Source organism: Chiloscyllium plagiosum, unplaced genomic scaffold (genome assembly GCF_037043375.1).
Source record: "Chiloscyllium plagiosum isolate Xiang-an unplaced genomic scaffold, Cpla_swu_hap1 HiC_scaffold_3, whole genome shotgun sequence".
Lineage (NCBI taxonomy): Eukaryota > Metazoa > Chordata > Chondrichthyes > Orectolobiformes > Hemiscylliidae > Chiloscyllium > Chiloscyllium plagiosum.
The window spans coordinates 150,804,948-150,818,012 of record NW_028270141.1 but is presented as its reverse complement, the minus strand read 5'-3'; the positions used below and the strand labels follow the sequence as shown (position 1 = coordinate 150,818,012).

Below are 13,065 nucleotides of genomic sequence, written 5' to 3'. Positions count from 1 at the left end.
CTCCCCAACCCACTCCCCTACTCACCATCCTGACCCCCATCCCTCTCCCTGATCCCCCTCCAACCCACTCCCCTACTCACCATCCTGACCCCCATCCCTCTGCCTGGTTCCCCTCCAACCCACTCCCCTACTCACCATCCTGACCCCCATCCCTCTTCGTGACCCCTCGGAAACCCACTCCCCTACTCACCATGCTGACGCCCATCCCTCTGCCTGACCCCTCCCCAACGTCCTCCCCGACTCACCATCCTGACCCCCATCACTCTCCCTGACCCCTCTCCAACCCACTCCCCTACTCACCATCCTGACCCCCATCCCTCACCCTGACCCCTCCCCAACGTCCTCCCCGACTCACCATCCTGACCCCCATCCCTCTGCCTGACCCCTCCCCAACCCACTCCCCTACTCACCATCCTGACCCCCATCCCTCTCCCTGATCCCCCTCCAACCCACTCCCCTACTCACCATCCTGACCCCCATCCCTCTGCCTGGTTCCCCTCCAACCCACTCCCCTACTCACCATCCTGACCCCCATCCCTCTTCGTGACCCCTCGGAAACCCACTCCCCTACTCACCATGCTGACGCCCATCCCTCTGCCTGACTCCCTCCCCAACCCACTCCCCTACTCACCATCCTGACCCCCATCCCTCTCCCTGACCCCTCCCCAACGTCCTCCCCGACTCACCATCCTGACCCCCATTCCTCTGCCTGACCCCTCCCCAACCCACTCCCCTACTCACCATCCTGACCCCCATCCCTCTCCCTGACCCCTCCCCAACGTCCTCCCCGACTCACCATCCTGACCCCCTTCCCTCTGCCTGACCCCTCCCCAACCCACTCCCCTACTCACCATCCTGACCCCCATCCCTCTGCCTGGTTCCCCTGTAACCCACTCCCCTACTCCCCATCCTGGCCCCCATCCCTCTCCCTGACCCCCCTTCAACCCACTCCCCTACTCACCATCCTGACCCCCATCACTCTCCCTGACCCCTCCCCAACCCACTCCCCTACTCACCATCCTGACCCCCATCCCTCTCCCTGACCCCTCCCCAACGTCCTCCCCGACTCACCATCCTGACCCCCATCCCTCTGCCTGACCCCTCCCCAACCCACTCCCCTACTCACCATCCTGACCCCCATCCCTCTCCCTGATCCCCCTCCAACCCACTCCCCTACTCACCATCCTGACCCCCATCCCTCTGCCTGGTTCCCCTCCAACCCACTCCCCTACTCACCATCCTGACCCCCATCCCTCTTTGTGACCCCTCGGAAACCCACTCCCCTACTCACCATGCTGACGCCCATCCCTCTGCCTGACTCCCTCCCCAACCCACTCCCCTACTCACCATCCTGACCCCCATCCCTCTCCCTGACCCCTCCCCAACGTCCTCCCCGACTCACCATCCTGACCCCCATACCTCTGCCTGACCCCTCCCCAACCCACTCCCCTACTCACCATCCTGACCCCCATCCCTCTGCCTGGTTCCCCTGTAACCCACTCCCCTACTCCCCATCCTGGCCCCCATCCCTCTCCCTGACCCCCCTTCAACCCACTCCCCTACTCACCATCCTGACCCCCATCCCTCTCCCTGGTCCCCCTGTAACCCACTCCCCTACTCACCATCCTGACCTCCATCCCTCTGCCTGACCCCTCCCCAATCCACTCCCCTACTCACCATCCTGACCCCCATCCCTCTCCCTGGTCCCACTGTAACCCACTCCCTTATTTACCATCCTGACCCCCATCCCTCTCCCTGGTTCCCCCTGTAACCCATTCCCCTACTCACCATCCTGACCCCCATCCCTCTCCCTGGTCCCCCAGTAACCCACTCCCCTACTCACCATCCTGACCCCCATCCCTCTCCCTGGTCCCCCTGTAACCCATTCCCTTATTTACCATCCTGACCCCCATCCCTCTCCCTGGTCCCCCTGTAACCCATTCCCTTATTTACCATCCTGACCCCCATCCCTCTCCCTGGTCCCCCAGTAACCCACTCCCCTACTCACCATCCTGACCCCCATCCCTCTCCCTGGTCCCCCTGTAACCCATTCCCTTATTTACCATCCTGACTCCCATCCCTCTCCCTGGTCCCCCTGTAACCCATTCCCTTATTTACCATCCTGACCCCCATCCCTCTCCCTGGTCCCCCAGTAACCCACTCCCCTACTCACCATCCTGACCCCCATCCCTCTCCCTGGTCCCCCTGTAACCCATTCCCTTATTTACCATCCTGACCCCCATCCCTCTCCCTGGTCCCCCAGTAACCCACTCCCCTACTCACCATCCTGACCCCCATCCCCCTCCCTGGTCCCCCTGTAACCCATTCCCTTATTTACCATCCTGACCCCCATCCCTCTCCCTGGTCCCCCTGTAACCCATTCCCTTATTTACCATCCTGACCCTCATCCCCCTCCCTGGTCCCCCTGTAACCCATTCCCTTATTTACCATCCTGACCCCCATCCCTCTCCCTGGTCCCCCTGTAACCCATTCCCTTATTTACCATCCTGACCCCCATCCCTCTCCCTGGTCCCCCTGTAACCCATTCCCTTATTTACCATCCTGACCCCCATCCCTCTCCCTGGTCCCCCTGTAACCCATTCCCTTATTTACCATCCTGACCCCCATCCCTCTCCCTGGTCCCCCTGTAACCCATTCCCTTATTTACCATCCTGCCAGTCTTCATTTCAGAGATGCAGGTACCTGGAAGTTCTCCTCCTGGAAGCTCCTGCCTGTCTTTCCGCCCCACGAGAGATTAAGGAGCTAAACAAGGTCTCTCGGCTCTCACGTGCAGAGAGGACCGGGGTGGAGGGAGGGGGCGCTTGAAGGTGGCACCAATGCTTGGGAGTCTTTCAGTCAGCAGCATCTCCCCTGGGAGGTCTACAAACACCAAACCCTGTATTGTCTTTGTGTCCCTGTCTCTTAATCACGGAAACTCCTCAGGACAGCACATGCCAAAACCAAAGGGTTCTTGATCCATCAGCTCCACTGACTTCATGGAGAAAGAGAGCACATGAAGCAGATTACAATGGGCCACATTGTAACCAAGCCCAGCAATTCTGCTAAACAGCCCTCTGAGCCAGGACTGAAGTGGCCAGAATCCCCACATTCTGGGGCAGCGCGCCCTCCCTTCCATTTGCTGCCTTGTGTCACAGCTCAGCGACTGCCCCCTGGTGGTAACGAAGTGCAATTGTATCGACTCTGTTCTTCCAAAGGCTGAATGAAGCCAGCACGCCTTGTCTGGACAGTGCACTCAGAACTAATGTGGGAACCCTTTGTTATATGAAGGGGAGGACACTGCGAGGGTGCTTATTTCAAGCTGAAGGCACACGCCTTTACACCTTTTCAAAGGGGTGGGTGGGTAGGACGGGGGACACGGGCTGATCGGAGTGAGGCCCAACAATAAAAACTGAAAGAAGATGCAGTTAAAGAAACTCAATGTAAGTCTGAGATGGTGCCATGATAATTTGTTTTCAAAAGTATTTCTTTGTCTCTATCCTCCCTATGTCTTCCACAGCACATCTCCTTGTGAGACCGTCCTGAAGATGCCAACAGTTCTTACCAATGAGGTGACTCCTCTCACTGTGCCAATGTTAACGGGGTCTCTGATCAGGGAATGGGTGGGGGGAGGGGCGAGGTACAGAAGTTACACTGAATCCCCAATCAGCTGCTTCCCACATTCCCAGGGAGTGTCCAGAGTGACTGTACAGCCATCGAGAGCAGGCAGACTGGCTAAATATACTCAGCCTGCCCTCAGTACTTTGAGGCCAATGCAACATTATGATTATCCCCTCACTTTGTGAGTTCACCATTACCCAAGGGTGGAGCTGAGGATACACTTGATTCTTATGGTGCAGAACAGAGTAGTTGCAGTTAGATTCAGACCCTGGAAGACTCTTAGCCTGAATCCTTACCCCAGCTCCATTATTCTGTTGATGTGGAAGCAAAATGTCAGACTGGATCTAGTTTAAATCGAGTTGCAATCCCCTAATTCCTTTCTGCACCCGCCCTGGGCCAGGTACGGCCTGTGGTGAGGTGCTGAAGCCTATCTTTTACCATTGTGTTTGGCTGCAAGTGAGAGCAGGCCAGGAGATAATGACTGTGTTCCCTTCCCACAGTCCATGCTGATGCAGAGAATGGGAGGGGGACGGATGGAGCAGGCTGCCTGAGCTCTGTTACATTTTGTCACCTCCAGGCTGTCTGCATCTTCTGTGTTGTTTTGGATTGACAGCTGCTGTTTGCAAGTGCCCCTCCAAGTTACTCACTGTTCTGACTAGGAGATATATCCCCATTCCTTCAGCATTATGCCAAACTCCTGGCTCTCCCTCCATGATCAATGCTGTGGGTGCTCCAACAGCACATGGACTGCAGCGGTTCAAGAAGGCAGTTCAGCTTCGCCTTGTGGAAAGGGGTCAGGGATGGGCAGTTCATGCTTACCCAGCCAGCAACACCCCACTCCTGGGAATGGATTTTCAAAGAAGACCACTCTCCTTTCATGGACCTTCGAGGAGAATGCTTCCCTAATAGAGGGCTACTTTTGATATGCCATTGTCGTAGTGCTGAGATTATGACCGCAGTGCAATAATATGGGACACTGCGCACACGTGTTTGCATTTCAACAGCTGTGGAGCTCTGCCAGTGTCCTGCCAATTGGAATGTACTGTCACAGTTCAAACGCTATGACAGTGTTTGACACATGACCATTGCTGACGCATGGTCCATGTGGCTATCAGTGAACACTTGTTCCTCCCGCCTGACCGATATCTGAGTGCAGGCTCCCCTTCCTGACCAGGAAAACCAATCAAATCCCATCAGACCTTTTCAGGTATTGCCCATCATGAGCCATTGGATTAGTGGTGTCTCTCTTTGCTCACACCCCGCTCTGTCTCCCTATAACATCGTTTCCAGTAAATATCAGGAATAAGTGGGCCCATGTCATGTTTTTACCGAGGTTTTTGTACACGTGTTGGGAGCAATTTGAAGTGACTGTGAATTTGAATCCTTCAGTCGATCAGCCCATTCACCTCCATCCGATTCCACTTTTTATTTCTTTTTGACCCGAGTTAAGTTTTGGGTGAATAATTTAACACTTGCATTCTTAATGTATGCTTTATGCTATTTAAAAAGAAATGTTACTACAGCTATTAAACTAAGTATTCCTATCTGCTGTGTATCGCATTGTCCAGGGTTTGGGACGTAATTGGAATGGGGATTCTCAACTTCAGTCGACCTGGCAAAGATTCGGATTTACTTTTACAGATTGGGAGTCTTTGGATCTACAGTTTTCCCTTGGCATTTTATCCTGTCATGCCCACATTGCAGCTGAGAATGGATGTGGAACATCCGAGTTACAGAGCTGCAGTTTCTGCATAGTTCCCTCTTTATCAGGCTGTGTTCAGCTTCAACATACACACCACCCAGCCTGGTGCCACACTGAGATACAGGAGCACTCCGCTGTTCCTCCATATTGTTGGAGGGTCACTCATGGAGTCATACAGCACAAACAGACCCTTCGCTCCAACCAGTCCATGCTGAACATAATCCCAAAGTGAACCTGCCTGCTCCTGGCCCATATCCCCCTCACCCTTTCCTTTTCATGTATCTCTCCAAATGTCCATCATATCCTGTCCCTTCAAGTGGTGGTAGTAGAGACACTGTTACTCCTAAGGAGTGAGTGGGCAGCAGGATGGTGCAAGGGGGTGGTCAGCAATTGGCAGAACAACATGGGGGGGGGGGTGCAATAGAGGTGGCAGAGGCTGGGGTGGTGGGACAAAGCACATGTAGCTGAAAGATCTACTAGATTAGTGAAAATATGAATTCTGTTTCACAAAGATGTGTTGGCTCTGCCTGATCACCTTGTGACGTCAAGGCAGAGTTAGGTTTTGATCTACAAGGGAGGCAGGGATTGTACATGGAGTTCAGGTTACAGTCTGATCAACCAAGACAGAGCCAGCTGAAAGGGCCAAATAACCTACTGCGGCGGTTCCCAACGTCTCCAGCCTTACCCCCTTCCTGGATATCTCCCACTTATTTGTTTCAAACTCCAACTGGACGCACTCTCGATTCCTGCTTGCTAAGTTAACCACCATGCAGCCAAAGTACTGGGATTGCAGCTGTATGACCACCTTGTATGAATGTTGATGTGATGCTGCAGCCTGTTGTATGTTGGGAATTCAAGGCGTTAAGCGTCACTGATCAATTCTGCCCCTTTTACAGATACTCCCACTCAGCAAGACCTCTACCTAATCCAAAAAGATTCAATGAAGTCCATTGCTGCTGCCATGGATTTGGTGGAGAGCTGCACTGTGGTATTCTCACCAGCAGGTGGAAGCAACACACTGTTCCACATTTCACCTTGAACTCAGGAGGCAATTCAGCTCATCATTGTGGTCTTGGCTGCTTGGAAGAAGTATCTCGCACTCCCCAAATCACTCCCTACAACCAAGCAATGCATTTCCCTTACAGATACTTTTTAGATTTCTTTTTGAAGTTATAATCCCGTGATACAGTCTGTCCAACTCTCAACAACTCACCACAATTCTCCTTCAATCTATTCTATTTTCTTCTCAATTACCATAAATTTGCTCATAGGCCGTACTGCCAGTTGGAACTTTCTCCTGAATTTGAAGTTTGAGTCTTGGATCTTCCCGTAACCGCCCCTGCTCTAGTCACAGCCCCAGTTACATCGTAGACCCATGTTAGTCATAGAGTGGTACAGCATAGGAACAGGCCCTTCGGCTCACTGTCTCCGTGCTGACCAACAAGCACCAAACTGCACTAATCCCACTTACTTGCAATTGGTCCACAGCCTACTATAACCTGGTACTTTAAATGCTCATCCAGATGCTTCTTAAATCTTGAGATTACCTGTGTCCATCTCTCTCAGGCAGCACGCTCCACATTTCTACCACCCTTTGAGTGAAAGAAATTCCTCAGATCCCACCCACCCCCCCCCCCAAACTGATGTCCTCTGGTCTTAAAAATTCATGCCAGGGGAAAAGATTCTCACAATCTACTAATGTTGTATCCCTCAATTAGATCCCCTCTCAGTTTCCTCTGCTCCAGGGAAAACAATCCCAGTCTATCCAATCCCTCCTCATAACTGAGACTTTCCATCCCATGCGACATCGTGGTGAATCTCCTCTGCACCCTCTCCGGTCCAATCACGTCTTTCTGATAGTGTGGCAACCAGAAGTGCACACAGTACCCCCAACAGTGGCCTAACGAATGTTTTATAAAATTCGAACAAGACTTCCTTGTTCCCATATTCTACATGAAGGCAATCATCCCATATACCTTCTTCACTGCCCTGTCTACCTGTGCTGCCACTTTCAGGGATCGATGGACTTACACATCAAGGTCTCTTTGTTCCTCAGTACTCCCCAGGAACTTACCATTCGTTATGTATATCATTCCCTAATTAGACCTCTGTAAATGCAGCACCTCACACTATCAGGGATTAAATTCCATCTGTTCCTGGAACCATTTGAATTAGACATGACAGAAGAAATCGGAGCAGGAATAAGCTGTCTAACTCAGCCTTTGTTAGATTCAGTGATCCTGCCTCACTGTTCTCTGAGGAAGAGATTCGCACAGCCTTACACACCTCCAAAGTAATTCCTCATACCTCAGCCTGAGATGAATGATCCTTTTCTAAACTCTGACCCCCGAGTTTTTGACTCCACCACAAGGAGAACAAATTCTCTCAGTATCAACCCGCCACATCTCCTCAGCACCTTATATGTTTCAATAGATTATCTCCTAAACTCTATTGGGTCCCAGCCCAACCTGTTGATTGTTTCCATGTGACAAAGCTCCTTTATCCCAGGAACCAGACTCGTGAAGCTTCTCTGAAATGTTTCTCATGCAACTATATCACTAGGTAGGTAAAGTGACCAGCAAGAGCAATGCAATCATCAGTAGAAAAGATTCATCAAATCATACGCTGGAGGAAAGGTTATCATTATGTCTGTGACAACTTTCTGCAATATCTATGTAGACCAGTAACTTGGCTTCACTGATTTGCAGTCTAATAGAAGGATCACTTCAAAAATGACTAGGAGAATGTTATTGGAGCTTCTCAATGTGGCTTATTGAGGAGCTGGTCTTTCCACTCCTCTGGGCCATGCTGGGATTAATGCTCCACTCGAGCATTCTTCCTCCTCTGAATCTATCCTCCTTCTCCCTCACAAGCTTGCCCAGCTTCCCTGTAAATGCTGTACTATTCACTTTAACCACTCCCTGTAGTAGCGAGTTCCACATGAAATCAGAGTGGGCCACTTGGCCCTTTGTGGAAGACCATGCCTGCTTTGACTGGTGTCCTAGCCCCAATTTCCTGTCTGACCCCATGAGGCTTCACATTCCTGTCAATCAAGAGCCAACCTAACTCAGTCTACACTGCCTTCTGGGGAAGAGGGTTGCATACACGAACAACACTCAGTCAAAAATTCTTCTGGTTTATAGCTTAAAAGGGAGATTATTTAATTATGTTCCAAGCTTTATTCTTCTCCACAGGTAGAATCTTCCTCCAGATATCCACCCTGTCAATCCATTCTAGATCTTATATGTTCCAATAAGATCTCTCTTTCATCGAAACTCCAATGAGTATAAGCCAAACCTGTTCCATCCTCCACAACGCTGCCAAACCTGCTGGGTTTTTCCAGCAACTTCTGGAACATATTCAACATATTTAACAAGATGCAATGCAGTAGCCTGACCTGAACCATTGTGGAAGGGTCAGATATTGGGTTAGAAAAGGAATTGGCTGTATTCTTCTAACATGAACATCAACTTGCATTTATATAACATCTGCCATTATTGTAAAATGTGAAAAGGTGTTGTTACGGACCAGACCAACCCCATTCACAAGATATTCGGAAGACAGTCAAGATCCCCAACCTGTTCCCATTTTAAAGGTACGTCGAAGGTGTTGCATTCCAGATGCATTTCAATTGGTAAAACTACTAGGCCTTAAAGCAAAATATACTTTGTTTTTACACGGCAATTAAAATACAGACAAAATAAAAACGAATCACTGTAACCCTATCAAAATGTTAAACAAAATAATAGGGATATTAATGACTAATTAACTGTTCCAATATAATAACATCCCATTGACACACCCTGGGCAAAGGTAAATTATAAAAATAGATTGTCTCGCATGCAATTCTAGCAGCATTCTTCCCAAAATGCATGGATCATGACAACTTGCAGGATATCCAATCCCATAACTCCTCTGAGCTCCCAATCAACCAACCTCTTAACATTGATATTTTTATTCTTTTCGTCAAAGGCCACCATCACCCAACCCCTCCCTGACTCTATAATCTCCTCCAGCCTCACAACTGTTTGAGCTATCTTAACTCCTTTCATTCTGGTCATCTGTTCATTCCCAAATTACTCCAGTGTTGGTGACCACAACTTCAAATCCTTCAGCATCACGCTCTGTAATTCCCTCATTCAGCTTCTTCAACTCACTTTTGTCTCTCAACGCATTTCTTCAATCTTTCTGACTACACTTTTGGTCATTTAAGTAATTTTGCCGTGTGTGGCTTTATTTTATGTTGTTTCTCTGAAGGGCCTTAGGTGTTTCATTGCATTAAAGACTCTATAGAAATACAAGTTATTGTTTGTAGATGCTGCAAGGGGTGGAGCTATGGGAATTTTAAAATCAAGTGTTTGATGGACCAGGGAGCCAGTGGAGGGCAGTACGTGCGGGGGAGATGGGTGAACAGGATACTGTGTGGAAGTTTTGAATGAGTTCAAGTTTATGGAGAAGCCAACCAGGACTATTGGTGTCATCAAGCCTGGAGATGTAATGGGAGGGAACTTCGGCAGGAATGGTGACCGATAATGTTAGAGAAGGGGAAGTAGCCATGGTCTCATTGAATAGCAGAGCAGGCTCGAGGGGCAGAATGGCCTACTCCTGTTTCTGATGTGTTGCCTCAGAGAATATTAGGTTCACTAATGTGCTTGAGGAGAGTGTTCTGTACTGGGCAGGAACCAGGACACACAGCAATGTCATTTGTTCTCACTTCCATTTTGAATCTTCCTGGGAGAGTTGGACTGGAGTAGACAAGGTCAAAAATCAGATGACAGCAGGTTTGGTCCAACAGGTTTATTTGAAATTGCAAGCTTTTGGAGCCCCACTCCTTCCTCAAGCTTCAAAAGTTTGCAATTGAACATTGCCGTGGGTCAGTGTTTTGGAATACAGCCCCAGGAATAGGACAGCCAATACTGGTTTGCAAAAGGCAGATCATGCTAAATGAACCTATTTGATTGTCTGAAGAACTGTCAGAGATGGTTGATGAAGGGAATGCATTGGAACTTATTTTTCTGGACTTTAAGGATGTACTTGGCAAAGCACAAAATAAATGTTGGTTTTCTGTTTAGAGGTTGTTGGGATCAGATGGGTAGTGTCCAGTTAGATAAAAAGAATTGTCTAATGGATAGAGAATGAGGTGAGCTGTGGTATTCTCCAAGGATTGGTGCTAGGAGTTATTTTTTACAGTCTATAAATAACTTAAATCTTGGAGTAGAGTAAAATCTTAAAATTTGTAAATGATGTTAGATGTTCAAAGTCTGTGAGAAGATTTGTAGCTCGGATGCTCGTTGTTGTGGTTCTGTTCGCCGAGCTGGGAATTTGTGTTGCAGATGTTTCGTCCTCTGTCTGGGTGACATCCTCAGTGGTTGGGAGCCTCCTGTGAAGCGCTTCTGTGATGTTTCCTCCGGCATTTCCTCCACTATAAATGCCGGAGGAAACAACACAGAAGCGCTTCACAGGAGGCTCCCAAGCACTGAGGATGTCACCTAGACAGGGGACGAAACGTCTGCAACACGAATTCCCAGCTCGGCGAACAGAACCACAACGATGTTAGATGTGAGGGGTGCCAAACAGTGAGGAAAGGAAGATATGGATCACCTGTAGCAGCAGAAGGGTAGACTAGCAGAATGGGCCGAGCTGTGGCCAGTCAGATAGAATACAGAGCAGTATGAGGTGATGCATTTCAGCAGGAGGGCTAGGCAGAGACCACGTTGATTTAGCAGCAGAATTTGAAAGCGTGCAGAGGGACTGGGGCTGCGTGTGTATTGGTTATACAAGGCATGATATGGGTAACCCCTCCTACCGCAGCAAGCCCTGCTTTATTCTCTCAAGCAATTGTACAAAGTTAGCTGTGTACAGCTGATGGAAGGTAGAGATAATCAAAATTCCCAGGTAGAGAAAACCTTTTTGTGACCACCTAAAAGGAAATTCCATTCCGTCCTCCAGCTTCCGACTTCCACCTCTCCCCCCACGGGCATGACTTCCAACTTTGAAAATTTATCCTGTATCCTAAGAAACTGCCGAATAATTTAATTATTTGTATTAGCCAGGGTATGGACTTCTCCAGGTTAACCAGATACAGAAGGGTGTCATCTGCATAAAGAGGCATTTTCTGTTCCCCAATTCCCACCTTTGGTGCTACTATTTCAGGGTGCTTTACGATGGCCTCCGCCAACAGCTCAATTACCAGGGTAGCTGGTAGCGACAAGGGCGGACATCCCTATCAACTGCCTCTCCCCACACAAAGATTGCTCGATTTGACCCCATTCATGATAACCGCCACCTTGGGGTCTCTCTAAACACTGCCACCCACCTGGCGAAGGCCCCTCCCTTAGACCAAGGCGATCTAGAGTATCAAAGAGGTATGACCATTCCACACGATCAAAAGCCTTTCTGCATCTAAGGAGACCACCAAGCTCGGAACCAATCTCTGCTGTCATACTTACACTATGTTCAATACCCTCCTGATATTATTGGAAGAGCTGCAGCCCTTGATAAAACCCGTCTGGTCCTCTTTAATAATAACGGACAACACCTTTTCAACCTCAGAGCCAACACCTTTGATAGAATTTTGAAGTCTACATTCAATAACCAGATGGATCTGTACAATGCGCAATCCTCAGAGTCTTTCCCTTTCTTTAAAATAAGGGAGATATTGGTCTCCCTCAGAGAGGGTGGAAGGTAGTCCTGGCTATATGAATGACTATACATCTCCAGGAGTTAACATGTCTATAAACTCTTTGTACAAATTCACTCGGGTACCCGTCTGGACTGGGTGCCTGTCACCTTGGAGCTGCCCTGCTGCCTCTTGCACCTCATGTATTGTCAGAGGTGCATTTAAAAAGGAGGCCTGATCTGCGTTTTTACCAGGGAGGGCCAGGTTTGCAAAAAAGGATTCCATTCTCGTTATTCCATCCCCACAGCCCTCCAACCGGTATAACTCCACATAGAATTCCCACAATCTGGCATTAATCTTTTTCAGCTCACGAGTGATGTTGCCAGTTCTCTCCCTAACAGACACAATGGAGCATTTTTCTTCCTAGCCAGCTGAGCCAGGTATCTACCCATGGCTTATCCCCATATTCAAACAGCCTTTGCTTTGTAAAGGAGACCCCTCTTTTCACCACATGTGTGAGCACAGAGTCCAAAGCAGACCAGAGAGCCGTGATCCGTCGTAGGTTAACCACAGATGGTCTGTTATAATTTGCCGACTCGGCTGTTTTATAAAACAGAGACTGTGGATCTCTTCCCAGTCTTCTGGACGTTTCTATTATGAACTGCTTTTCTTTATTGTGCTGGAGTCGCACTAGGACCAGGTGGGGGCACTGATCCGACCCAGACCTGTGCATGGCGATCTGTTGGATCCATTCCACACTCACCCGGCCCGACTCGATCTCCAGTCCCAGCAACTCTGGGAGCCACCTCTCAAGGAACTCAGTCAGGTTCTTGTCCTCCTCACGCTCCAGAAGACCCACGACACATACGTTTTTTCTCCGACCTTGATTTTCCAGGTCATCGACCTGTTCCATCAAGGCCCGAACCAGGGCTATCAAGGTTCGGACCCATCCCTCGGAGTTCTTTGTCGCAGTCTCCGAGGCCACGGTCCTTTTCTCAACTGTTTCCATGCGTCGATCCAACGCCTGGATCTCCTGCTCGTGTTTTGTCCGCATGGCGGTAATCAGATCCAGTACTGTTTTGAATTTTTCATGGTGTTTTGCAAACTCCGTGAGTTGGTGCTGCTG

The 13,065-nt window shown here is 49.4% G+C and overlaps 1 protein-coding gene across 1 annotated transcript in view; it reads left to right on the top strand.

The window, feature by feature from the left end:
- Positions 1–5,162, top strand: part of disp1 (dispatched homolog 1 (Drosophila)) — a 401,131-nt gene extending 395,969 nt beyond the window's left edge. Inside the window, exon 10 of the mRNA XM_087984346.1 lies at positions 3,518–5,162. Coding sequence (XP_087840472.1) covers positions 3,518–3,532 — 15 coding nt within the window. The 3' untranslated portion in view covers positions 3,533–5,162. The remainder of the gene's footprint in view (positions 1–3,517) is intronic.
- Positions 5,163–13,065: the final 7,903 nt, after the last annotated feature.